The sequence below is a fragment of the Phalacrocorax carbo genome, chromosome 19 (assembly GCF_963921805.1).
Source record: "Phalacrocorax carbo chromosome 19, bPhaCar2.1, whole genome shotgun sequence".
Classification (NCBI taxonomy): Eukaryota; Metazoa; Chordata; class Aves; order Suliformes; family Phalacrocoracidae; genus Phalacrocorax; species Phalacrocorax carbo.
Window position 1 is genome coordinate 3,577,084 of NC_087531.1, and position 26,881 is coordinate 3,603,964.

The 26,881-nt window shown below is 46.8% G+C and overlaps 1 protein-coding gene and 1 long non-coding RNA gene across 2 annotated transcripts; one reads left to right on the plus strand and one right to left on the minus strand.

Moving 5' to 3' along the window:
* Positions 1-2,549: 2,549 nt before the first annotated feature.
* Positions 2,550-6,783, minus strand: FEM1A (fem-1 homolog A). The gene is made up of 2 exons (XM_064469285.1): positions 4,446-6,783; positions 2,550-4,269 (listed from the first exon to the last, which is right to left on the minus strand). Exon 1 carries the CDS (start codon positions 6,546-6,548, stop codon positions 4,500-4,502), a length of 2,049 nt encoding a protein of 682 aa, XP_064325355.1. The 5' UTR covers positions 6,549-6,783; the 3' UTR covers positions 2,550-4,269; positions 4,446-4,499.
* Positions 6,784-7,075: 292 nt separating this feature from the next.
* Positions 7,076-15,223, plus strand: LOC135316288 (uncharacterized). The gene is made up of 2 exons (XR_010375699.1): positions 7,076-10,923; positions 11,539-15,223. It is a non-coding gene; the product is annotated as an uncharacterized LOC135316288 (long non-coding RNA).
* Positions 15,224-26,881: the final 11,658 nt, after the last annotated feature.

Genomic DNA, 26,881 nt, shown 5'->3' on the forward strand with positions numbered 1-26,881 from the left:
AATCAAAACCCTCTCTGTCCTGAGCAGGACAAGAACCACATAAAAGCATTGCTATTTAAAAGCTGCCATCAGTTGTTGGCTTCCAGCTTTGAAACAGTTTGGCTTTTAACTTCGAAGGACTCAGCGACAATGGATTAACTCATTTACTCTTTATAGAGTCTGCTGGGATCCTCCAAGTGCTCAGATTCCTTCTATTTCCCTATTTTCTCTCCTCTAGGTCACCTTTGTTCGACTAGGTGTTGTGTTACTGCAATTCCTGTCACACCACAGTTATTGCTGTGCAGCCCCTCCCCTTGGGAGAAAACATATACACCACTCCCTCCCCAGCTCCCCTGCTTTCTATAAATAAGTGTCATGAAAAACTAGTCAACTGGAAGCCGCTCTAGCTTGTAAACAACCTTAACAGAGTGACATCAAGTTTGCTTGGACCGGAGAAAGGGAGAGGGAAAGAGACGGCAGCAGACTACAACATTGCAGGGTTGGGTTTTCTTTAAGCTTACGGTATGTGAGGGGCAAAAGGCTCAAAGGTTATTGAGAGCAACTTCTGTGCAAGAGCCATAGTCCTGTTTTACTGCAGCAGCAGGTTCACTCTTCCCACATTTTCAGGGCCTTCTTTGCTGTTGCTCACCCTGGAAATTTTCCAAGAGGGCCTTGTTTTCACCAGGAGAATGCAGGAGTGCCCGTGACCCCCTTGTTCTTCCCCATTTTCCCTGGGAAGGTGGGAAATGCTGGCATGGTAGCGTTATCTTTATGCTCTAGGCCACTTTCTTTGTAAACACTGATCTTATGGCATGAGGAGGCTCCAAACATGGCCACAGAAGAGCACCAGCAACTGGCTCCAGAGAACTCACCACTTTTGCATTTCTGAAGAAACCTGTATGGGAGGCTTTATTGTCAAGAGGGCCAATTACCAGCACATCTTAGGTTTTAAGAAGGAACAAAAGGCAGACATTTTGTTCATGGCAGTGTACAGAAGGGCTGTATGTGTACAGGAGGGCAGTACGCTACAGGAGGGTCTGTAGCGACCCCAGTGAAAAAAACAACTCCACTCTCTGACCACGATAATTACTCAGATAACAAAATCATCACCGAAACAGGTCCCTCCTGTTTCCACAAACATCTAACAAGTCCCTCCTAAGACCCAAGGGAATGGCAGGGAGATGTGCCGGGGGAGGGTTAGGTTGGATATTAGGAAAAGGTTCTTCCCCCCGAGGGTGGTGGAGCCCTGGAACAGGCTCCCCAGGGAGGCATCACGGCACCAGCCTGGTGATATTGGACAATGGATACTGGACAAGGCCCTCATACACATGGTGTGAATTTGGGGCTGTCCTGTGCAGGGACAGGAGTTGGACTCGATGATCCTTGCGGGTCCCTTCCAGCTGATGACACTCTGATTCTACGCAACATTTTACTGCTCCCCACCAACTCCTCCCCACATACTGGAGCTGGCCCAGACCACACCTACAATAAACAAGGACTGTTCATTGTAATTACCCCTAAATTCATGCAGTGATTGCTCCTACCCAGTAATTACTATTAACATTTAATTGCTTGGTCCTTACTACGTAATTACAGATTATTTATGTGTTAAAAAATTTAGATCCCTTTTCTATCACACAAAGTATTCTCTTCCTTGAGGCTTTTGTACATGACTGGATCCCCCAGCTACTTGATCACAAGATCGTGGCTCCACAGTTGCTTCCCCATCCCAGCTATGGAAGAACTCCCTTATCTCTCTCCTCCCAGAAGCTCTGTGTACGGGATGGGATTGCAGTCAGAGAGCACCACAGCCAGAACGACCAGCCGCTGCCTCAGTCCTGAGGCTATCCGGTTCCTTGTACCTGCGGTGGCAGCTGCTCACCTACGTACATACCTGAAGATCACCTATAGCACAGCAGTAGTATTTCGATGGGAGAAACATGACCCACAGAACTGCAGACACCGCTTAAATGTCATGCCTAGCATTTTTGAAGGAAACAGAATGCAGCAACATTGATCAAACCATCAAGAATTATTTTTGAGGATGGAGCAATCAATGAAGGGACAAACATGCAAATATTTTATCCATCTGCTCCCATCCTCCCTGGGGAAGACCAATCATTTTTTGGAAATCCAAATTCTTGTGTGGAACTAATGCCGGTACCTTTAATTCCTCCCACTGACAGCTCTGGGGCTGAAAAACATAAATGGATGACAGGCACACCGTGTCCTTCTTTCTGCTTGCGGTGCCCACACTCCCAACTGTATATAAGGCAGGGAATATCCGAGTCAACAAAGTAGCATCCTTTCACACTGTTTCATTTACATCAAAAGACAAAGTGAAGTTTATAAAGAGAAGTGTCACTTCAGTGTCAGTGTTATCCTTTTTTCAGGGGACATGTTTGCAACTGCAGTACAGATTAGCTTTTCCCAGGAGTAAACTCAGCTGAAATGAAACAATCACATCTGCTGATTGCAAACACCCAGTATTTCCATACCCACAAGTGTACCATCCCTAGGAAACGAGCTGAAAATAGAGGCTTACCAGCAAGAAGTACAAGGCACTTGCATTCTAGCAGCCATTTTTTGTTTTATTATTTAAAGTTATGAGCGCTCATCAGCTCACAAATTAACGAATTCCATTCCTGCAGTTTAGTTCAGGTTTCAGCCAAAAGGAGAAAAAAAATAGAATGTAGCTAAACTAACTCTGCACTTTACAGCTCAATAAAAGTTAAACCTCATTGCTTTGTAAATAAATGTTATAGTTAACACTGCAAAAATGTAATGGCAGACCTACAATATCTTTAAGGGGCAGAGAGCATTGGATTATTGAGGCATATGGATATGCTGGCTTATAAATACAAGTAGAGAAGCTTCAGTAGCATATAGTGCATGGTTGTTTATCAGGGTTCTGCTCTCCCAATCTTGACCTTTCCCAAAGCCCAGAGGCAGCTGCTTCACCCCCAACTGCACTTTCTACTCTGCCCAGGGCCAAGAAATGAGCCACAGGCTGCCAAAGCCCAGTCACTCCCCCTGCAGATAAACTGCTGGAACAGCATCATGTTTACCAACACCGACTGTTTACCACCAAGGAGGGTTCTGCTAATGGAGGCAAATACCTACCCTGAGACTACAGATTTAAAAAGAAAACCAAGTTGTGTGCAGATCCGAATTAAAGAAAGGAGCTTGCCCAAACAGTAGCCATATGAGATTTCAAATTCAGTCTTGGAAGTAGCACCATCCTCAGTAAAGTTGCAAAAAGAACCAAAAGCCAAAACCAGATGCTAACAACCCACTCCACGTAGGTTTTCAGAATGGGATAACTAACAGAGCCCAATCAGCTGATACTAATAAACCTCAGAAGAACAAGGAGGCACCTTTAACTTTCATTTTTCTCTCACTTCTTCCTTCAGACTACCCTCATACAAACATGCCACCAACACTCACCTGCTTTAATAACCCCCCAAGAACCGACCACACTACAAGTACCTCCCATCCTAGAGGGCTTGCAAGAGCACATCCTGAAAACATGGTTCAAAATGCACTAGTTTGGCTCTGAAACCTGGCCATATCCACCCTGTACAGCTCAATCCCTGCTGACCTCTGGAGCTGAAGGACTTCCACATGGTGAAGGGAGTGAACGTGTCCAGAATGGGCAAGCTAAGGGCCTGAATGCCACAGTAGTGTTTTGTTTTTAAGGTAGCAGTTTTTCCACCCCATTCATAAAATCCAACATCTATTGATGAAACTATATAACCAGAACTGACCTTACTATATCTTACAGGATTGAAGAAGTCTTGCAGCATAGATAGGGCCTGGCTCTAAAAGAGAAAAAATAACCCAGGTTCATGGACAATCATTGAAATCTCAGGCCTTTAACACCACTTGCTATTTGGCCAACCAAGGGAGGAAAAAAAACAAACCCAAAAACATCCTCAGCAGCCCTACTGCCATGCAAGGCAACTACCTCAGCAGAGCACAAGCCACTCAGCTGTTAGACTCATACTGTACCAAATCTGAGAAGGGGGTGGGGAAAGAATTAGTTGGAAGATTACTTTATTCCTCACTTGCATTCCTATCTGTTTGGTATTTGGGATGGGAAGGGCTAGAGCACGTGTGTGATGTGTAGCTGCTCCAAAGCTTAACGCTGAGTTAATCCAGCACTAATGGGAGAGACAGCAGGTCCCAGGGATCTCCATTTTCCTTCCCTCTCAGGACAAGACAGTTGGCATGGGATAGGGATGGGGCTGCGGCCTTCTCTGGATACAGTGCACTGGAGATATCTGGTACCTGAAGATGACAACAATGAGGGACAGCCATGAGCTCTCGAGCCTCCACCTCCTCCCCTACCCCTGCACACACCAGCTTGATGGTGACAGATGAGGACAAAGCTCGCAGCTCATCTCAGCACAGCAACGGCCTTCGGCACCTAGGCAAGGATGGCCTGAGATCTCAGGCTGCACTACCTCTGCGGGGTGAAACAGGTGATGGGAAAGGCTGGGGACTTCAGCTCTCTCGCCCTAGTGCAGTTCAATGAAGGCTTCCAGCTCCTCGGGGATGAAACCCTTGTAGGGAATCTTGTGCTTGTCCAGGGCACGAGCAGCAAGGCACTGGAGGGTGATGTAATTGAAGGGCTGCATCATGCTCTTAGTGAGCAGCTTCTCATCCAGCAGCTCATAAGCAGTCTGCTTGAAGGCATTGGTGGCATCCATATGGGCTCCAGCCTCCATCAGGGCACTCATGATCAGCGGGCAGTTGTTGCGGGCAGCAACATGCAGCGGGGTGTTGTTGTCATAGTCACGGCTATCTGGGTCAGCCCCACACTCCAGAAGCAAGTTCACAACGTGGAGCGATGGGAACTTGCCCACGGGATAACGTCCCACTGTGGTGGTATCTTTGTCCACAGCCATATGCAAAGGAGTGAAGCCATTCTTGGCCCGGGGGCTGTACTTTAGCAGGCGGTAGATAGTCTGGCGCTTCTGGTGCTCCTGCTCCGGGGTGCACTCCACCTTCTCCAGCAAGAAGACCAGATGGAGGATAATGGCCAGTGTCTTGGTGAACTGTGCTGAGTCAACTACAGGGTCCTTGCCATGCACAAGCGCCCTCTCCACCTCCCGGACACCTTTGTTCAGTACTCCCATGATGTCAGAAAAGCCCAAGTGGGTAGCTAAAGTGCCTTTGGAGCGGTCCTGAAGCACATAAGAGAAAAGCTCAGCAAAAGAAAGGAAACTGCTGGCAGTCATCGGGCTGAGAGGCTCCAGGTTGCCTTGCTGCATGTCCAGAGCATACTTCCACAGGTTAATGCAGCGTTCAAAGTTGCCTGAGTCAGCATAGACTGCCCCTCGGTAACGGATGTAATAGGAAGTGTCTGGGTGGGAAGGACCCAAGATGCGCTCTCTAATCAGCAGTGCCTGCATGCGCATCTCATCTGGATCAGTAATCAAGGCTTCCAGTTCCTCCAGCGAACTCACCTCCCGGGAATAGTCGTAGGCCAACACCAGCTGCCGGGGCTCAGGTTTAGGCAGGTATTGCCCACCCTCACACCGAAGCTCCATTGCCCTTCGCCAGTACTTGTGGGCTCCCAAAAGGTCACGTTTCTTATCCACAAATGTAGCACCCAGCAACTCCAGTGCTTCCACAGCAGCCTCTCGAGTGCAGAACACGTTAGAGACCTGCTGTTCATCCTGACTGGAAGCTGAGGCACAACATCTCTCACACCCCTCTTCATCACAGCCCTGAGGAGTCTCCTTGTCTGTGCTGTAGCACCTCTGATGGCTCCCACCGGATGCACAGGACCCACTTTGGTTCCCTGCAACGTCCTCCTCCTCCTGCTGCAGCCCTCCTTGGATGAGGTACTCCACAACGTTGGTGTGACCGGTGACGCTGGCAGCTAGCAGTGGAGTCATGCCATAGCCATCTTTCTCCATGCGGGCTTTGGAGCGGAGCAATAGCTGCAGGATCTCCAGGCTGCCAGACTCAGCGCAGTCATGCAGGGCCGTATTCCCCTTCACGCTCCGACGGTTGACATCAGCCCCTTTCTCTAGCAAATAACGTGCAATTTCCCGGTGCCCTTTGTAGCAAGAAATCATCAAACAAGTGTGTCCGTGCCGGTTGGCTACTTCCAGGTCAGCCCCGCGCTCTCCAACCAAGTAGCGCACAATCTCCAGGTGCCCATCAAAGCAAGCGGCCCGCAGCGGCGTGGAGTTGGTCAGCGTGGTCTGGTTCACCGACGCGCCGTGATCCAGGAGGCTGCGTACCACCCCCAGGTGCCCGGCAGCAGAGGCTGCCCAGAGCGGCGGGGCCCCCTCGATGGTCTCTCCATCGAAGTTGACCGAGCCGCCCTCCTCCACACGGGCGCCGCAGTGATCCAGCAGGTACTCCACCACCTCCAGGTGCCCGTGCCGGGCGGCGATCAGCAGCGGGGTGCTCCCTCCCCCGGGGCCGTCGCCCCCACCGGGCCCCGCCGTCAGCGCCTCCAGCTCCTCCCGGCTCCGGCTCCCCAACAGCTTCTGCAGGAGCTTCAGCTTCCCATCGCGGGCCGCGTTGTACACAGCCGTGCGCAGGTCCATGGCGACAGGGGCCGCGGCGACCGCACCGGCCACCTTCTGGCCATGAACCGGCTGCTTCTCCACGCCCCCAGCTCGGCCCGGGGCAGGGAGTGGGTGAGGGCGGCCCCCCGGGGCGGGGAGGAACCCTGCGGGGCCGGAGGCGCCCGGCGAGACACTCCTCACCTCACACGGCAACCTTCAGTCTCTGCGCCCGGCCGCCATCTTAGGTTGTAACGCGAAACAAAATGGCGCCCGTAGGGACCCAGGGGCGGGGCGGGAGGAGGACGATGGGAAATGGAGTCCGGCGCCCGGCCGGCCCCGCCGGAGCCGCTCCCCAGAGACTCGGTTTCCCGGCAGGCAGCGGGACCGGGGCGGCAGGCGGAGCCCGGGGCCGCTCCGCCGGGCCCCGCGGGGCACCCTGGGACGTGTAGTCCCGCTGTCCCCTCATGGTCGCCGCTCCCCGGGGATCCCGGGAGCGCCGAGCCTGCGCTTCCCAGCGCGCACCGCGCCACCGCGGGGGCTGCTGGGGCGGGCAGCGGGATGGCGACGGCGGCGGCGCCGGGGGTCTGGGGGCTTGGTCCGTACCCCGCCCTGCTCCCACCCAGAGCGGCCGGGGCTCGGCCTGCCGCCGGTGGCTGTGCCACCCCGCGCCTCTCGCAGGGGAGCAAGGCCGGCCCGGAGCCGCCGGGGGGCTCGGGCCCGGGGCGGGAGGGAGCGGAGCCCCGTGTGAGGCGGAGCCTGGGGGCGGGAAGGAGACCCCGGCCCTTGTGCCAGGGCGTCCTGCAGGGTGGCTCGGGATCCCCCTCGCTGGGCAAAGGGGACGCGACCTGGGCTGTCAGAGGCTTTGTGTAACTTTACAGCGTGTGGAAATTTCATGGGAGGTTTTATTTCTGTTCAAGTCCTTTATCCACTTCAGCATACAACAGCTACACAGCGTGCTAGTACAGCGTTAGTGCTAGCTAGTACAGCATAGCTAGTACAGCTAGTAGACACAGTCTTGTATATTTTTAATTGTAGCAAAATCATTTGGGTTCAGTAGAGCATTTTAAAGTCCAGCTTTTTTGCATAGGACAAGACAGTCTGGAGGTAGCGAAGCCTCGTCCCTAACAGCAAACGCAGATTTATTCCCTTTGACCCCTGCCATAGGACAAGATGTACAGCTTTCTGTGTTCCTGAATGATAATACGTGGCTGGAGTGAGGGAAAAACATTCAAGGCAAAAAATAGCCTAGCTTAGATGGGCGAAGCTTTAGTTACCAGAACCTATTTTTAGGGCATAAGTTGAATTTAAGTGGCTCTAATCTCTATATGGCAAACTGGCACAGGTTTTTTGTTGTATTTTATTTATAACTTGCTTCTCTTTTCCAGGGAAATAAGATTAGCCTCATTATTTCCATTATTATTATTTTGTCTGTCATTATTATTCAGTCCATCCATCCACCCACCCATTTAGGTCTTGTCTGGAATTACCTAGGATTATCCTGCTAATGCATGTTGCCTTCACGCAGAATATAATTTTTGTTGCTAAGAAACTGCTTTTGCATAACAGACAGCGTGGGCCTAATTTTCACTTCAGCAGCTGTTAAAGTCAACGGGAGCAGCAGGTGCTCAGCGCTCCTGAGAGCCAGAGCCAAAGTGTCCGTGGCAGAATTCCCGCACAAGGTCTGACTGTGCCTGCGAGCGTGCCACCTACACGTGCGATGTGCTCGGGGACGCAGCGGCTTCGCACGTGAAGGGAAAAGGAGCAAAGGTGTCTGAGCGCCGTCCGTGTGTCCGTGCTGTGCGAGCACGGTTTCCTGCACACCAGGACAGCAGGAGCGGCTGGGTGCACTGGAATATTTCCTAGGTGGGAGTACTCCCATGTCCCCTCTGCACGCAGATGTGGTAATACCCCTATGGTCACAAGCTAAAAATTGTGTTCTCGTACGTAAATAGCTGCCGGCAATGAGTTTGGGTGCGTGTGATCCATTTTAATATTAACGTGTCAGCCTTCACGTGCGTGTCTGTGTGCGGCAGCTCACTGCATGCAAATATCCAGCGCTGAACGCGGGAGCGGGCTGCGCATGTGCGGGGCTGCGTACCTGCACGCGTCTCTGTCCCCACTTGCCAACATCCATGTGTGAAATCCACAGCACTTAGGCTGTTTATGCTGCGGGTCAAGGCACAGACACAGTGACATTTCCTCTCCCTGCTGGCTCTTTCATGTTGCTATGGTGATCAGATGCACTCACACTTTTATCTGAAGTATCTATTAACTAAAGCTTCCTATTAATTACCCCTCTGTAGAATGCATATGGAATTCACCGGAACACCAGGTAGGCTTTTTAGGTCCCAAATTTACATCAGAGCCTGCCCCCGGTTCTTGGGTGGGCTGCCAGAAACATCACAGGGTGGAAGTGCAGTTGATAAAATGTTTTTTCCATTAAGAAATTGCTTAGTAATGAGAAAGAGAATAATAAGCACAAGGACTAGTGTCACAACAGCCTCTCCCTGTAGATCCGTGAATATGAAACGTACTCAAGCCTCAACACCTTGCCCCGACCCAGCTGTAAATGGATTATTTGATCTGGGAAGTCAAAGACAGCCGAACGTGGGGGCACCCTCGCTGCTCGCCTGGAGCAGATGGGCTGTAGCTGCATCCTGGAAGATCTGGGGCAGGATTTTGACTCTGCGAGGGGCAGAAACCAGAGACACCCTGGTTCGTCCTGAGCAAATTCCTTTGTCACCTCGATTCTCCTGTATCCTTTGGCTTCTCTTACTGAGGTCACCACCGAAAGAATTAGTGTCCCGAACTAGGGCACCGGGGTGATGGAGGCTCTCCTGAACCAGCTTGGCATCAGAGGTGCAGCTCCTGCTTCCACTGGCACAGCAATTGGGTATAAAAGATCTGCCAGTGTGTAACACCCCATCTAAAAGTGAGTGAAGTGCTGCGATGGGCGACCGTACGCAGGGGTGCTTCCCGTGTCCTGCAGAGCTCGAGCTACTGCTGCTTGTCAGAGAAGCTGCCAGGAAACCTTCCTCTGCAAGTGGCAGCTACAAGTTACTCAGGGTGGATCTGAACATGTGGGGTAGAAATGAAGGGCTCAAAACTGTCACGTCCCTCATCTACAGAATACGTCCTCCACAAGGCCCTGGAGACTCCTGTGAAGGTTTTGTAGGGTAATGCAGATAAAGCCCCAGCCAGTATTCTGAGAATATAGAGGGAAATTAAATACCCACCAGAGGAAGAGGAGATAAAAAATGAGACGTTTTGACAGGACTGCCAGATTGTGTGGCAGGAGGGTTAATTTTTTTTGAAACTGCCATTTCATATTCCCTTTCAGACAAGCTGAATTACACAGTACTGGCTGCTGGAGGAGTTGCATAATTTTCTTCACAGAAATAATGACAGGGTACTTAAAAAGCAAGTGAATGGACAGCTAAAGTATTGGGCAGAGACTTAAGAAATCTAGGCTGAGACCCCACCTTTGCTAGAGACTCCTTTGGTGACCTTGGGCTGGTCATTTAATCTTCCTGTGTCTTATTTCCCTGCCAATAACGGGAATAACAATTGTTCTTTGTCTGTCTGGCTTATTTAGGCTGCAAACTTGGAATTCACAGGTTGCATCTTCTGTGCTTATAGGGCAACCAAAGCCAAAGAGCTTCAATTCATGCTAAGGTGACTGAGACAACCATAATGTACAAAGTAGGTAACAATAAAAGGGCTTGGATATATAATTTGGAACATTTTTATCATGAAAGGCTTAAAAGTTTCTAATCCATTGTTCCTCATCTCTTCCCTCAAAATGCGGAGAAGTTTGGATCTGTGCTAAGAGTTCCTAAAGCATATAAATAATTTAGAAACCAAGTCCATGCTGATTTACTGAATCCCCGAGGTACTTCTGAGACTGTGAGCAGATAATTTAGATGCCTGCAAAATTCTCTGCCAGGTCTTTGTGCTCAGTCTGTCACAGCATTAAGGGTTAGCAGCAGACTGAGTTGAGATCCTCATTTTTTTAAGTTTAAATTTAGGTTTGCAGGCAGCTGTGTACCAAGTTTTTCTTAATCTCTTCAACTTTTAGGGGTTTGTCTGATTTCCAGAAGTCAGCGAAGATGGCTTCTTGCTGCCAGGTCCAGCTGAAGACAAGATCTTCTATATAGTTAAGCAACTACATGAGAAATTTGCTGTACAAAGGGAACAATTCTAAAAATAGCGAGAAATGGCACCATGACATTAGCAGGAACAATGACCCAATACCCAACCTGCTGCAGGGGCTTTTGTCCTATAACTACTTTCATCATTAAGGCTTGTGATGACATTATTTTCTGTGCTTCTATAGGGCATGAGGCCGCAGCTACCTGGAAGGAAGGATTTTGATGAGACTGCAGAAGATGAACAAGCAGGAGAGGCACGTCGGGTAACACTAAATCAGTGTAGTTTCATTTACATTAGACACCAGCCTGGCAATTTCAACATTAATGGTTGCACTGCTGCCCTCTGAGTTTTTGTAGACTTAATATCTCAGTGGGGGAGTAAAAGAGAGGGGGAGTGTGAGTCGTTCTTGCTTATGATACATGGATCTTTTCATGCATCATCAAAGGACAGCAGTTTGTGTAGTTGTTAAATTCTTTTGGCAATACATTTCCTGGGATAAGCATTGCTCTGCTCCTGCCTCACAGATTATCCAAGATGATAATAGCAATAGTATCTTTGGATCCCTCCTTCTCCCAAACGGAAAGGACAAAAGAGTGGCTCTGAGGCAAATGGCAAGGTAGCAAGAGCATTGGATTTGGACCTAAGCCTTAGGTTCCCTGTGCTTTTGTGGGGCTACGGATTTCCTTTGTGTGTGTTGGCAAGTTATCACCCCTGTCTCCTGCCACAGCTCTCCTGTGTAACATGCAGCTACCTCGTAGGGGTCGTGATGGAATAAAGTACTCAAATACGAAAGCGATGGGGGACATACAGACTTCAAGATAGGCAGAGAACTTTTAGCATCTTCCTAACAGACATGAGTCACTACTTCCTTTTACAGAGGCACCAGGTGAGGCAGAGACTGGCATAAGAAGTTGCAACAGGTCAATAGACACGTAGGAAACAGGACCCGCTCAATACCAGCTGCAAAGAAAGAAGTATTAGGACCCACTAAGAACCTGGATGTTATTGACTGGCTTCAAGGACTGTAAAGTATGTTTGTAAACTACAAAGCACAGAGATTTGGAGGTCAGTGGACTGTCGTCACCCTGTAGACATCTGCTCTAATACGCTCTGGTGCTCTGCTGCACCAGCTCTGCAAATAATTGTTCAAGTAGGGTTCTGTTTTCAAGTGACCTAGCTGAAGGAAAAGCTGAAAGGACTTCAGTTTCTAAATCACATACACCATAATAACAATGACAAGCGTGCAATGCTGAGCATGTCCTGTTTAGGTTAAACAAGAAACAGACAAAATGCTTTACAGCACCAACAACCCAAATTATTAAAGACATTTCAGTACTTACTTTTACCACTGGCCTCGGCAGGATTCAGGAGTTTCATTTTCACACCTAAATACCTTTGAAAATAGAGGCTCTGGGTGGTATCTAAATTTTGCTCTTTTCATGTTTTAAAACCCTGTTGGAAGCAAAGGACTAGCCTTTCAAAACAATCCCTTCCAGGCATCAAGGTACAAGCAGGGTCTCTGAATGCCCAGCAGACCTCTGTGCTCTCAGCAGATGGTGTTTGAGTCCTAACTCTGCCACAGGTTTATTGTGGGGTCTTTGAGAATAGTTGATTTCTACGTGAAATCACGTTGATGTTAAAGTGGCTGAGTGCCGTGCTTAGGGAGGGCTGCTCAGGCTGCAGGATGCGCCCCACAGCTTGGTTCTTCACACACACTCCTGTTGCTTCACTCAGAACCCAAATTTGGTTAACTTCAAGGAGATGGGAAATGAGGAACAGAATATGTCACGATACGACGTCCAGCATACCAAAGCACTTAAATATGTACTTAGCTTTCAGGTCCGGAGCGGCTGCAGCGCATACAGGGCTCTCTGTGGGCAGCGGGACAGCTGCTCCATTCCCAGCCCATCCCCTGCCAGCAAGGGTGCAGGTCTGTGCTGTATGGCAGGCTATGATTTGTTGTCACCTTTATAAATCAGAACAACAAAATCACTAGTCTTCCACACAGAGCCAGACCACCGAGAGCAGCGCTTTCTCCTCAGTGACATCCTCCTTCATGTCTTCTTCTGTTATCCTTCCTCAGTTGTTCTCATTCATTCCACACTTGTTTCTCATTTCAGGAATGGATGCTGCCCTTTGCAGTGCAAAAACCCCCAGTGTTCTGTGTGAGGCTGTGTCAAATCCCACTATAATCATCTGTCCAATTTTGTGACTGTAGCTGTGAGTTTCTGCTCCATTTTCTCACTCAGGAGACTATATATGCCTATAAAAATTTGGATAATGTTTTTTTCAGGGATATCAGGGCTCAGCAGGGTCTCCTTTTTCCTTACCCTATGATAAACTTCTCCAGGAGTGCTCTGTCAACCTGTCTCTCTCTCAGTTGTATTTTGGTCTGACTAAAATAAGCAAATGCAATATATACTCGGGAATGCTAGAGAAAAGGAATCAGTGACGAAAAAGATAATGATAGTGCCAAATTCTCTGGAATCCTACTGAGAGACTGATTTAAGCAAGAAAAACAAAACCTTTTCACTGTTTCTTTTTCTCTGAACTTGTTGATGAGCAATCTTTATTTCACCCCAGGTTTAGCTTTGCTTCCACCGCTCAGCTTTTTTCTGTTAATACCTCACATATGGCACAAATAAGGTGTGAAAGGACAATGCTGGCTCACCTCCATGGAAAGGATCTTGCTTTATTCCTTTCGACTGCCATTGTCCGAGTGAGGCTTACTTACCTCAGCCACTGAAATCAAACGAGGGACAGCATCCCTCCCATCTTCAAACCAAGCCTGTTAAATATACTTTTGTAAGCAGTTGTAAATAAAAGGGAAAGAAACAAAAGTATCCTTCAACAGCCTCAGCTCTGCAGAGCTGCTGTGGTGAAAGGCTCCTTTCATAGAAGGAGAAAGAGCGTTCAGCGAAAGGAGAGGGTTTGCTGCTGCTGACAGAGGTTGTGCCCCATGCGAGCTCACAGACAGCAGTCCAGTCCCTCCCTCCCTCCCTCTTTTTTTTTAAACATATGTGCTTTCTATGGACACTTTAATCAAACTCCAGATGGGTTGTTTCAATCTGGGGATTTGTGCTGCTCAGGAGATAACAGTCCATTGTGCCAGCCTAGGTGTGTTTGTGATAACCAGAGCTGATACCAGGAGATGTCCAGGTGGTCTTATTTAACAGGGGGTATTAGTGATACTGCCATTGTCCAGGAAATCAGATAAAACCACGGCCCAGGTGTTACCCTACACCGTGTTTGTGTAATGACATTGCCAACTGCTGATTGCTACCTACATTAAAATAGAGACCAAACACTGCAGAAGGGCGATATTTTCTCGTACAAGATTGCCATCATCCCCAAACTTCCCGGGGTGCACCATTTAAAGCGCAAAATTTAATCTGAATATAAAGTGGAACAGCAGTGAGCATGCACCCCTTGTTCACACTGAACGCAGCTTTTCTCTGATACCTGCCTGTTCCTGGCCTTGGATTTCCTAAACAGAGGCATTTCCTTTAAACCGTTGTGTATTTTCCTCTCTGCCCTACCACAGAGTGTTCTCAAATGAAAACGCTTTGGGGGGCAAGACAGTTTTTAGAAATAAGCTGCCTAGGACAATTCAATATTCTGCCAAGGATAATTACAAGAGAGAATGAATTGTAAAGATGATGACCTTGAAAGAGAGAAGATAGTTTGGGAAATGCTAACCTGGACTGTAATTTCAGGTGACAAGAACACTTTACAGCCCTTTTTCTGGAACGATGCTGCCCAGCACAGAGATACACCAGGTCCACAGAGGGATTTGCCACAAATTATCGCTAGACAATCACATAATAATCAAGATGGAAAAAGTAACTGCTCATCTTGAGCAAGGGATGAGGTCCTCTGCTGTTTATACACATGCATTCCCTCTTTGGAGCGAGGTACTTAGTAGAAAACATAAATTTCAGGCTCAGAGGTGCGCGAGGCTTTTGTCTAGACTTCAGATAGCGTGATCTATCTCTGTAGGGCCATATTTCTCAATGTGATATTTTTCAGGATGGGAGCTGCCACTTCTAGTTTGTCCCAAAGATTTCAACAGTGTGGAAGCTTATGGCTCCTTGTAACCGTGGCAGACGAACCCCATGACGCTGAGAGGCCGCTGTTGATTCTTTGGCACTGTTTATATAGATAGGATCTAAACTTAGCTACAGAACATGGTGAAAAAAAGCCTGGTTAGAAAGAGTGGGGATGCAAGAGCTTAGCCTCCGGCTATCTTAGGAGAGGCTGGCCCATCACAGAGAGATCCCCAGCTGCACTTCCAGGCTGTAAATTAAACAAACAGTATTTCCTATATACCAGACCACAGGGATGGTAGAAGGAACAGTGTGGCCTTATTGCTGTTATTTCCTTTGGTTTCAATCTCTGTCCTCTGCCCCCCACCTCCTTCTCAGACTAGTGGTGCCCACTTTACCCGATTTGTTATTTATTACAATGGTTTAAAGAGAGGCAGGGGGGAAAATGCTCAGTGCAAATTATATTTTGAGCTGTTGTGCTTTGCCTTTTTGGCAGATAATAAATCTCTCTGGCAATGCTCCTCTGTATAGGATTTGTCATTAAATGCAATTAAACAAACCCTGCAGGTGTCCATGATCAGGCCTGCAGCAGCCCATTCACAACTGCAATGTTGTTATCATCCTGACAACAAAACACCAGATATTTCCTGAGCTCCTCTGATCGATGAGCTTGCCTGACTTGGAACTGGAGGGAGGAGAGAAGGGGGAACAGAGCAGTTCAAATGCTCTTTAGACTTATTGATGAAAAAGTCAAAAAGCTGCTCAGCAATCAGAGAGAAGGTGGAAAGAGAAAAAGGCAGAGGAACAGCAGGGCTGAAAGGAGAAAATGAGAGGAGTGTTTGGGAGCAAAAAGATAGAAATGAGGCAATACATCACATGGTATCCATCTACCCAATGATTTTGTTAATGCACAAGACTAGAATTCAGGAGGCAAGGAAGGTATTTTAAGTATGACTCTTCTCATGTAACTTTAGCCTATTAACAGTTAGGCTTTTAGTGTCAGACTGAGTCATGTAGGCTCCCTTTGCAGTCAGTGCAAATATTAATCTTGCCCTAAGGCAGGACTTGACTGGTAGGTTGACTTGTTGCGCAGACAGATCTGTCTGTCTCCATCAGCTGTAGCCGAATGGTTGGATCAGATACCCAACTAATTGCAAATCCCACCCGTAACGGCCAGAGGAACTGGCTTTTGCTGAATGCATGTTCCTTTCTATCTTCATTCATGAAGAGGCATTTCCTGGCACAGCTGTCAGGAGAGCATGCTACAGAGGCACTGCTAACAGTATTTGTAGAAAGCAGATGCAACAACATTTACACCAGAATCTTTGTGTGCTCTGACCATCGGGACAGAGGAAAAAAAGTCCTGTGGCTTATGTCAGCCATCCCAGGCAGGCTGCAGAGTATGAAGGTCAGAGATTCACCAGGGACGAGCTGCCACCAGGTCCAGCGAGAGAGGACATTTTGCAAACACCAGTCAAATTATTCTGCCTGAATCATTTGCTCAGCTCAGCCTCAGGATGCTCTCAGGATGAACCTCTTTCTATTCTCACCCCAGGAATCCTAGTTTAGCCCGGTTGATTGCTGGGGCACATACAGAATTGCAGCGACAAGAGATAGTTTATATTACTGTAGTGCCTTTGCAAATGCAAAGTACCACAGAAAGTGAGCCTTTCAGGGTTGGATAAAGGGAGTTAAATGAGTAGGCTTCAGTAGTGCGTGTGCATATGTAGAGTGTAAGGGATGATTATTTACTTCTACCACAAAAAGCTTTTTTCAGGGTCTTTGACTAATTATGCAAAGGTGATGTGCTGAGTTTTTATAGCCTCATCTGAAATGCCCAGTAGGACAAAGAGCATGAAACGCTGTTTACTGGCATCAGAGATGAAGTCAAGATTATGGCGGAAGGAGCCAGGATCTCCTACCAATGCGTGGGCCTCAGGATGACAGTTTCCCCAGACCATGCACCTAGGTCGCTGTGCAGCGCCAGGATCTGGCGCCCTGGTTGCTAGGGCAGTCCAGATTTCTATCCAAAGAATGTCCTTTCTTTCTTACTCCCCTCCTCAAACACTGGAGGATTTCCCTCTACCAGCTTGTGCCTCCTTTCCACATTGTATTAGCATTTAATCTGCTGTTTTGTGCCATTAGCAGACCAATGTGCATTCATCTAGTGGCACAAGTCAGCGCTGGTCTATTGAAGCGAGCAGAAGTGCCCCGTTCCTGTGGTACCACAGAATTTGTCCCTCAAGCCTGTCTATGAAGTGTCAATTCACCAGACGCACGGGTGGTTCCCCAGCTGTGGTCCTTGGGTCAGTGGTGGTCTGCAAGGGCACGGAAAGATCCTCAGCTACCAGTAGTATTTATGAATAAGTGCATTTTGCGTGGCTTCACCTACAGGTCTTGGGGCCATTTGAGGTGACACTGGGTCAGAACGTTTGGGAGCCATGCATGTATGCAAAAACAGCAGCCTTACTGGTAACACGGCATTGCACCTCTCTAGTTTCTTCCATTTCCCTCAGTTTCTGCCTAGAGTCTGCTCTGACACATCTGCCGAAATCTAGAAACATCTCTGATCTACTCCTCCCAGATGCTGTAGGATTTGCACCAGAGTGACAAAGCCGAACACAAAGGGATGTGCTCTTTTCTAGGGGAAAAAAGACAAGAACCGGCATGTCCCGGCTGCCAGTCTGAGGAGCCCAGTGACTGTTAATGAGTGTCACTGGGACAGATCTTCAGCTGGCGTAAATAAGCACTAGCTGATTGCAAGTCCGCAAGGACTTCAGTGAAACTATGTTGATTTACACCAGAAGAGCGGCTGGTCCAGGGCTCAGGCTGGCAGGGGAAAACCCCCTGGAGTTTCCATCAGTGGGTGTGAGAGCGGGGTAGAAGCTGGCTGCATGCATGAAGGGGTGCAGAAAGCAAATAAAGGGAAGAATGGGAAATGTACTTCTTATTGGATTGACTTCTCCAACAAACACTTTTTTTTCTTCTTTCCACTTCCCTTCTTCCCCACCTCCAGCAGCTCCTCTCACGCGCTCCCTCTCCATGCCGCTCATCTCCCTTTGTGCACCTCTTACCCGCACTCTCCTCTCTAAACAGGTGCAGTTGCCACTCAATAGACTTTAATTACCACTTCAAGGGCTCTCACCAGGGTCTGTTGGGAGGGTGGAGATGAATTTTCCTGAGGATTATGCATATGTCTGGGTTCTTTTTAGTCAGATGGCAATATTGCTGTCAGTCTGTATCCTTCAAGAGGTTGTTTCTTCGTGTTCTCTCTGCTTGTGTTAACGAAAAGCAAAACTGCTGATGAAGAAATAAAACCCAGCCATTACCTAGATTAATTATCGGGAGAGCAAATTGGTCTATAGAAAAATATTATGGACAGTTTTAAAAAAACCAGGACTCTCAGCTGGCCTTCTAAAACATTATTTCTGCTTGCAAATAAGAGGCCCGATTTTCAGAAGTGGAGAGCTCAGCATCTCCAAAGATTTCTGTAGGAGACTGGGGTCTAAAAATACAAGTTGTTTTTAACCACTTTACCTTCTTTTTTGCTCTGTGCTCTTCCCATCACAGCTCACTGGAGAAATGCACTGTTAATGCATTCTGCCAGTACCCTGGGGGATTCCTCCAGAGTGAGCGTGTCAGTTGATTTCTGTCTTCAGCACAGTTTGCCTATGATGGAGTGTTATTCCCAATGTTTAACTAGTAACATAACATTATTTTTATTATTAAGATCCTCTTCAAAAGACAATGCTGGAGAATGCAGAGCAGACGCTTATGTCTGTCGGATCTGCTTGAAATTGTTTGCACAGCACGTGAGCATGCACTTGTGTATAAATGGAAGTGCACACAAATGTATATACATGCTTATATGTGCCGATACATGCACCACTGGAAAAGGCAGGAGCTGGAAATACAATGGTATCTTTTGGGACAGGGAAGATTTCCAAATATTTAATAAATAATTTTGCTTTTGCTCAACATCAACATTTTAACTTTTTTTAAAAATGAAAAGCAGGCAGGAGATTGTTTTATAGCAAACTAAGCAACATTTTCTTCTGCCAAAATTAAGCTTTTTTTCTTAAACAAGCAAATCAGCAAATTGGGGAACTAGCGTAACCAAATCTGCAGTTTTGCACATGTGTTTTCCATGGAACATTTTGCCTAGCTCCAAAAGAACTGGGCATGTGCAACATCTGGGCATCTGTTTGGCACTTGCGTCTGTACTGGTCCCCTTGCATGGCAGTGTCCATGCCAGAGGGCAATACGGGGCCGTGCTCTGCCTTCACTGTCCGTGCGGGATATAGTCTGCGCTGAGCTCTTCTGCATTCATGCTACCGAGCCAGCTTGTGTTTCGGGGTTAGTTTCCAGGCTCCTCTTATCCCTTGGGCATTAGTAACCACGCAATGAGACACAGATGCTGGGCTGAGGTTCTTACGTGTGGTCGTGTCTCTGCACCCGAACGGCATTCATTTCCCATCCAACACAGCCTGCCTCCGTGCACTCCTGTCTGCTCGCAGCTCTGGGCCTTTGTTGGTATCTGCAGCGCAAAGACAGAAGAGGTGAAGGAAGGATAGATGGACAACACTGAGGGGAATATGCTGGTAAAAGAGCAGAGTAATAATAATCGCACTTCTGTCCTAAGACATCACTTTAGTCTCTGTCTGGGAATGTTCTGATCCTCCTTCCTTAGGCTCGGAGTGCAACTGGGACCTGATAAAGTAACGAGGTGCATGACGCCACGGGCTTGGTCCGGGACAATGCTGCCCGCTGGTACAGGATCCGTGATGGGAAAAGGAAGAGGCAGGGCGATGTGCCTACAAGAGCCTTCTCCATCTCTACGCCACTTTCTCTGGACTTTCTCCTCCTAGGGGAATTCATTCCCCTCTTCTTCCTGGACTTCTCCACCAGGAATCCTGCAGTCCCTTCCTCTACCATTCCTGCCCTCCCCAGCCTCTGGAGATCTGCCAGCCCTCCTGACATTCCCACTCTCATTTCTGAGGTTGTGTCTTTCCCACTGCAGCTCTTTCTTTCACCTTCTAGGATTTTAAAATCCTCCTGTCCTCATCATCTCTTCCTCCCCCCCTTCCTTTTCTTGTGCATTTTGCTTTCCAGGCCCATCTACCACATGTTCTCCTCCCATTTATGTGGGACTAGGATGAACATTGATCACAGCCATCTCAAACCCATCTCTCTCTTTTTCCCAAAGAGCCAATGAAAATGTCACCCATGAGATAATCATCATGTTGCTCACGTCCCTTAATTGCTCTCAAAGTACACATTGAGGCTGCAGAGCCTCTTTGAAAGGCAGGTTCTGGCCTTTGACACATTATTGACAGGCTGTTGATAGGCCCCTTTGTTGAGGAGCAATTTTGTCCCTTTTGCTGTACAATTTTTTGTTTTTTTGTTTTAAGACAGCCCTTTCAGAGAGAGTAGATTTTAAAAATAGAGCTGAGCTTTGAATGAACAGGCACCAGACTTATTCCTGAGCAGCAGTGGCATACATGTGAGATGAGAGCTACCAGCATGTTTCATGCAAGACTCCATACAAGAAATCAAAGCTATGATGACTGATCGCTTCATCCTAGTTGCTTTTTATTCCTCCCCTCTTAGACCTGGTAATTAGATGTTTACTTGCAGTATATTACTAAACCATTAGATGTCTTGCATGTTCCAGTGCATGGTCCCTAGTAAACAAGTAAGAGAAAGTTGACACTCAAACTGTGAGGCAACCCATTTGTATCTATTAGTAATAATTCTTTTGTTTACCTAATGCCTGCTGATGAAAATGGACTAAGATTTCCTCGTCACAGCAGCCCTTCACCATGTCAAAAGCTGTACAGGTCTGGGGCAATTGTTGGTGTTTCTGCTGAAAGGGAATATTGAGAGCAGAACAAAGCACACTTGCTCTCCCATTACTGTCACGGGCAGAGATCCTCCATGAGCAGTGCGGAGTCTATGACACATAGCCGAGCAATTCTCATGTCAGCTACCGATTCCTGTAGTCCACACATGCTTTAAAGCCACCTCTTTAATACAAATTTATTTTAACATGCCCCCCATGCAAGCTGGGGTCCCACTGTGGTACATGCTGCATGTACATCTCAAGTTAACCCTGCTAAAGCCTCCAGCATGGCTGCACAACCGAGCTCCACTCTCCGTCTAAGTAGACTTCCAACACCATCCTTAGCAAAATCTCCAGCCTATTGGCAACTAAAACCCAATCCTGACAGAAATGAAATTCTTTCCTCTCTGAAACAATGTCCCTTGGAATGATTTTGCTGTTAATGAACCCTGACTGAGCTGCTGTATTTTGGAGCCACTGGTGTGCATTTTAACAAGGAGCTCTCTATGTGTGGATGTGCATCAACATAGCCAGCCCCTATAATGGAAGTCTGTTCAGCATTGTAAGTCCCACATTAGGCTGTGCCTGTAGGAACCCTGGGACGTTCTGCTGAGACTGCCTGAAGGTAATCATCTCTCCCAGCCTCCTGGCTGTCCCTAACCAAGTGCTCAGCTTGCATCTATTCCAGGAAACAGCTCTGGAGATTATAAAGTTTAGACCCTAATGCATTCACTAGCAACAAGGGGGGGAAAGTGCTGTTTGATTATAGATGAAAAGGAAAAATGCAAGGGCCTTTGGTATTCAGAAAAATCTCCAGCGTGCTGTGATTTGGTTGTTGAACCCTGTAAGGGACTGGAAGCCCTTGAACTTCACTGTTTTCTCTGAGTTAGTTCAGCCAAATCATAAACAATACTCGAAAAACATAGTCCTTCTTGAATTTGTCTTAGAATCCTGCATGATTAAAATGATGCATCGAGTACTTCCCATCACAGAAACCTATTTCATACATTACATCCACTTAAATACATATTTTTCTTGTGTGTGTATCAAACACGCACGTCATAGGGAGCAGAACATGCACGCGTTATTTAGATCAGTGTACGTTACGCAGAATGGAGTCCAGTCTCTCAAAATTTGGGAAAAGGAGTTCTTTCAAAGAGTTCTTTCAAACCCGTTCCCTCAATGAAAGGCCAGCAGAAAAATATAATGCCTGTCTTCTAGAAAAAAAAAATCAGCTAATTTTTAAAAGTTGTGAAATCATTAGTTGGTATCTATTGTTCTACCTGCCTGTGTTGCACCTTGTCAGGTTATATAAAATTTGGACATGCCTCTGTCACCAAACACACCTTCATCAGCATGTAGCGAGAACTGCGCTAAAACTAAACTGTGCTGGCTGAATTAGATGGAGTGGATTAGAAAGATGATAAAAGATAAGCTAGGAGAAAATAAGACAATAAATAGATCTGGCAAGATAGATGGATAATCTTCCTCCCAGGCCAAACATGGCAAGACAATAACCTTTTTCTTTTCTCTAGTTCCATTTGCTCCTGGATCTCCAGAGCTTTACGAATATCACTTAATTTGGTCTTCTGGTACCCCTGTGAAATGGGTATCACAACGTCCATTTTTACAGAAAAGGGATTTTAGGTGCATTACTTAGGAATAGGTTTGAACTTAAGATTGGGGTTGTAAAAATCAACCAAACTGTTCTCTTTTGTTGGTTTGCTTCTTAGCTATCACTCTGCCTCGGGCAGTACAGTACACTGAAGGCAAGCTGGTAAAATCAGAGCGCTACAGCCATGTTTTCACAACTCACCGCTGCCATGCTGCTGGCACAGCCGAGCGGGAGCAAGTCTTGTCCTCTCCTTCAGAGTGTGTCCCCGTTGCCGTCCCCAGCTGGGGAGAGTGGCCGTCGCCAGAGCCACGCAGCGTTCAGAGCTACGTGTGGCCGCTGTGACGGCGCAGCTCTCCTGCTCCCTTATCATGCTGTGATCTGGAGAGCAGAGGTTGCACCCGGCGATGGGATCAGGTCAACTTTCCTTCCATCCCCTGTGCTTTCAGAATATAGATTGTTTCTGAGCAAATCTAAACAACCTATATGAGCAACCGGTAAGCTCATTAAATGTTCTGGACTATGATGGTACTTTCTGAATTCAGAGAAGGCTTGTCTGAACTGTCCTTTGCTCTCCTTGCTCAGGACAAATTTCCATTGCTTCTGCTAGATTCAGTGCAAGGTCTAAGTCTGCAGCCTGCAAAGCATTGGGCCCTTTTCTGGAGCCTTTGCCTTCCAGGTGGTGACATCTTAACCAAGTGGGAGGTCCTAAGGAAAGTTTTCTATTGCTTTGTGTCATTGATTTCTCCATGTACGTTCAACTGGCAACACAGAGCAACAGAATATCTGATTAGACAGAATTACAGACCACAACATTAATAATTTTGTGAGTTTAACTGAAAAGATTTGCAATTGTTCACTCTGGGAACTGTGCAATTTTCTCCTTCTTCTTCTTAAGAGAAACTCTCCTTTTTACTTTAATGGCAGGGTGTATTGTCACCTTACGGTAGCAGGTACTGACTACTGCTTCTGATTTGGGGGCTTGAGTCCATGCAGTTTTCATCTGGGCTGGAATCTTGTAGGTGGACTGTTCATCACGGCTCCAGATTTTCAAAAGAAGTTATCAATTTTGGACACCTTATCTTTGTGCTTGAGACACTTTTAAAGGGGGCCAATTACAAGAGAGGCAGGTGCTTAGTGGTCCCTGAAAATAATGACTAATTGAAATCTGTCACGCCGGGCACCTGAAAACACTAAATGCTTTGGAAAATCATAGGGGGGTGTCCTGTTTCTGAGCATGACTTGGGAAGGCTGTACAGCCTTAAGAAACACAGGATAAAAAGAAGATCTTTGCATAACGTTGTGGAAACGTCCTTTAATCCTCAGTTCAGCCAAGTGCTTAACTTCAGGCATGTTTTTGATACCTGTGGGGTTTAAGTGCTGAAGTTTCTGCAAGTGCATTTATATTTTCCTGAAGTGGGGCCTGATACCGTGTAAGTTTCTGAAGGTTTGCTTTATGAAAATTCCTAAGTCAATCTCCAAATGAAAATAAAATAAAAGGCAAAATTCTCCCCTCTATCCTGAAGTGTGATGCTGAGTAGGACGGACAAGGCTTTGCTGACCTTCTGCATGTCCATGCATTCACACACAGAACCACAGACTGTACCATGAAATGTCTGTCCTTTGCACTTCATAAAACCCCAAAGCCTGAGTCACAGACTGTGTTAAGTGCTGAACAAACACAGAACAAAATGGCCATGCCCCAAAGAGATTACAGTCTCATGCAGCCGGGCTGCTCAGGGTGCTCTCGCCGTGGTGTTGTAGCTGTAAGGCTCGAATTAATGCAAGATTCTGCATGGCTGCCAACATGCACTTGAAAAGCAAACAAGTAATCATGCAAACAAAACCCACCCAGCTCCTCCCCTCGCCAGTCAGCAACCCATCTGAAAAATCCTTGCTTGGCAACACTTGTTAGAGCCTCCACTTATAGCTCAGAGACTGCTGAAGGCAAAATCTTGGTATTGGCGCTTAGCTGCACTACTACACGCACAACTGTGCGGTCTGTTTATAAACAAGGTAAATCTAAAAACTCCATACTCATTATACACCAGGAAAGGGACTGTATCTCATAATCAAAACTCGCAGGAGCCATCTGGTCTCTGTAAATAAGGGCTACTGGAGTCAGGGTGTGAGCGTGTAGTGATTGTAGAATGTGAATAGCCCTATTCATGCAAGTAGTATAACAAGTACTAAGCCAGTAGCACGCTTACAGCTCTGCTGCGTCAAAGAAAATGTGGCAGTAAGGGTTTTTTTTCCTTTTGCAGGGTCAAACTTATAACTAGGGGACTGAGCTCCTTTTGGATGCTTTCTGTGCGTACAGGAGTCAGGCTAAGGCATGCTCAGTCCCAATTCGTCGGCAGTGAACTATGGCTGGGGTTTTCAAAGCTGCTTGGAGGGTAATTCCTTTTAATGTCACTGAATGCTGAAGACTTCAGATATCCTGGGCAGCCTTAGGATACTCAAACACAAGTATCAATATTGCATATTGTATTAACTGCTCCTTAGCTATTTTTTTTCTTTTCCTATTTTGTCTCTAGGCTTAAATTTAGGAAATTTTATTAAATTAATATCCCAGCACCTATTTTATTGAGGACACAAAGATATTTCAGCATCTAAAGACAGATCACTGTAATAGAATTTACCAGCGAATTTGGAAGCCCACTCCTATTTATTTTCAGGTGAGGTGGATGCTGACTTGTTCTACAAATCCCACCAGGACGCTAATGTTTGTTCTAAACTCATTCAGTTTTAAAGAGGTGTTAAACAATGACGCACTTTGAGGCCACGCAATGATCAGAACAGCCTTTGAGGGAAGGCCTGCCTCTACAGAATGCCTACATCAATTTTATCACCTGCTTTTCATCTCTTCTGTGCTTTGGGTCCCTATCAGGGCCTTAGGGTAGTTCCATGGGAGGGTTTATTTCTTTTGCTTTCCTAGTAATGGATTATTCTGGAGGGGTCTGAATTTAGTATCTTAACGGAGACAGCTCCCATTGATTTCAGCGAGCAGAAAAGCCATATTCTTTGCTAAGGGTTGTTCCTTAAGATCTCATTCTGGCCCTGATTTAGTTGCACACCTAAATCCTGCTGAAGTGTTTGATGAACTGGGAGCGGATGCAGGCGCTTCAATTGGAGTGTGTGTTTAAACGGCTGCTTGAGGCAGACCCCTTGTCTCCTGTTGCCCAGCAGAGAGGTAGGGCCATGCTTGTGTCGCAGTGCAGTAGCGGACCATGGCGCACACAGACACACAGGCATTTAATGCGCATGAATGCAGGTGTTTGAAAGAGACTAAATGTAAAATTGTATGCGAAGGCAGGTGTCTGGAGCAGGCGTAGCACCTAGGTCTGCATACCAAGTTCAGGTGTCTGGGGTGGAACAAATCTCTGCCAAAGAGAGAAGAACCTTGACATGTTTATCCAAGCTCAAAAGCTGTCGCAGATCTTGCGTCTGAAATCCACTCTCTTTTTCCTGCTGAGATTCCCAAGCACCTCCCAGTCTCCCAGCTACTCACAGCCTGAAACCCTACCAGATGCCATGATTGCAGTAGAAAAGCAGCTCGTTACTGGAGTGGCAGGCGACGCACAGACAAATATTTGTGCAAGGCATACAGAGCCCAGAGACTGGAACACATTGTCTCTCTGATGGGAGGAGGAAAGGGGAAGGAGGACCTTGCCTTTAGCAAAATTAAATAACAAAAATCTATACAGTGCTTATTTCTAGCAAAACTTAGAACGTTTCCTTCTAGCAGGCAATGTGGTAACCTCCTGCCAGACTGATTCCCACTTTACGCGTTTTGCTAAATACTTTAAGGGTCGGGAATTAAATTTAATTAAGTTCAGATCTTACCCTGAATCCCCTGTTCTTCAGAGACCTCTGTGTTAGGATTTCTCAGAAAAGAGACAGGATTGTATCCTTCTGCGAGATGTGTTTGTTTTGAGATCTACAGAAAATTGCTAGTAAAAAAAAGGTGACAAAATATGCCCTAAGCAAATTGAAATGTGTCTTGGATTAAGCAATACATTCTGCACAATACAAAATTTAGTTAGCTTTGGGGATATGGTATCATCTGTCCTAATGTTTTTTATATTAAACATGAAATCGGATTAGGCAATTTCCCAGAATGCGGAGACAAACCTCTTAAAGCAGGTATTTGGTGCAATATAATTTTCTGGCTTCTCCTCAAGTTCTTTTGCATGCATGTGTTGGGGGAGGAGATAAACAACATCATTTCTTGCCCTTATTTTACAGGTGAACTTCAAAGGGAAAAGACCCTCTATTGACGACGTAAGAGACAAGGCATTACAAAAACGTTATGTTGCATTGAAGAAAGATCACAAACTGAGTCACTGTGCGGACACGGAACTGATGGAAGGTGTTAAAAGATTTACAGATCGGTAAGAGAAAGACACCTCTCCATTCAGATTCCATAGGCAAGCATTTCCACCATTAGTTTGTCAGTGTATACAATGTACATCTCTGAAGGCTGTGTGAATACTCAAGGCCTTAAAGGAAATGCCAACTTCCTTTTCAAGTGGTTTTTTTTTCCCAAATATTTAATTCTGAAACAGCAAATAGGAATTTCCTTAAAATGGAGAACAGCTTGTTTCCTTTCCCCCTCAGAGACCAACATTACTTAAGAAAAATACAGGTGTAAAGGCCGGAGACAGGGACAGTCTGAGCCTTGGATTATATTGCCTCGCTGAGGTTCTGTTTAGCAAAG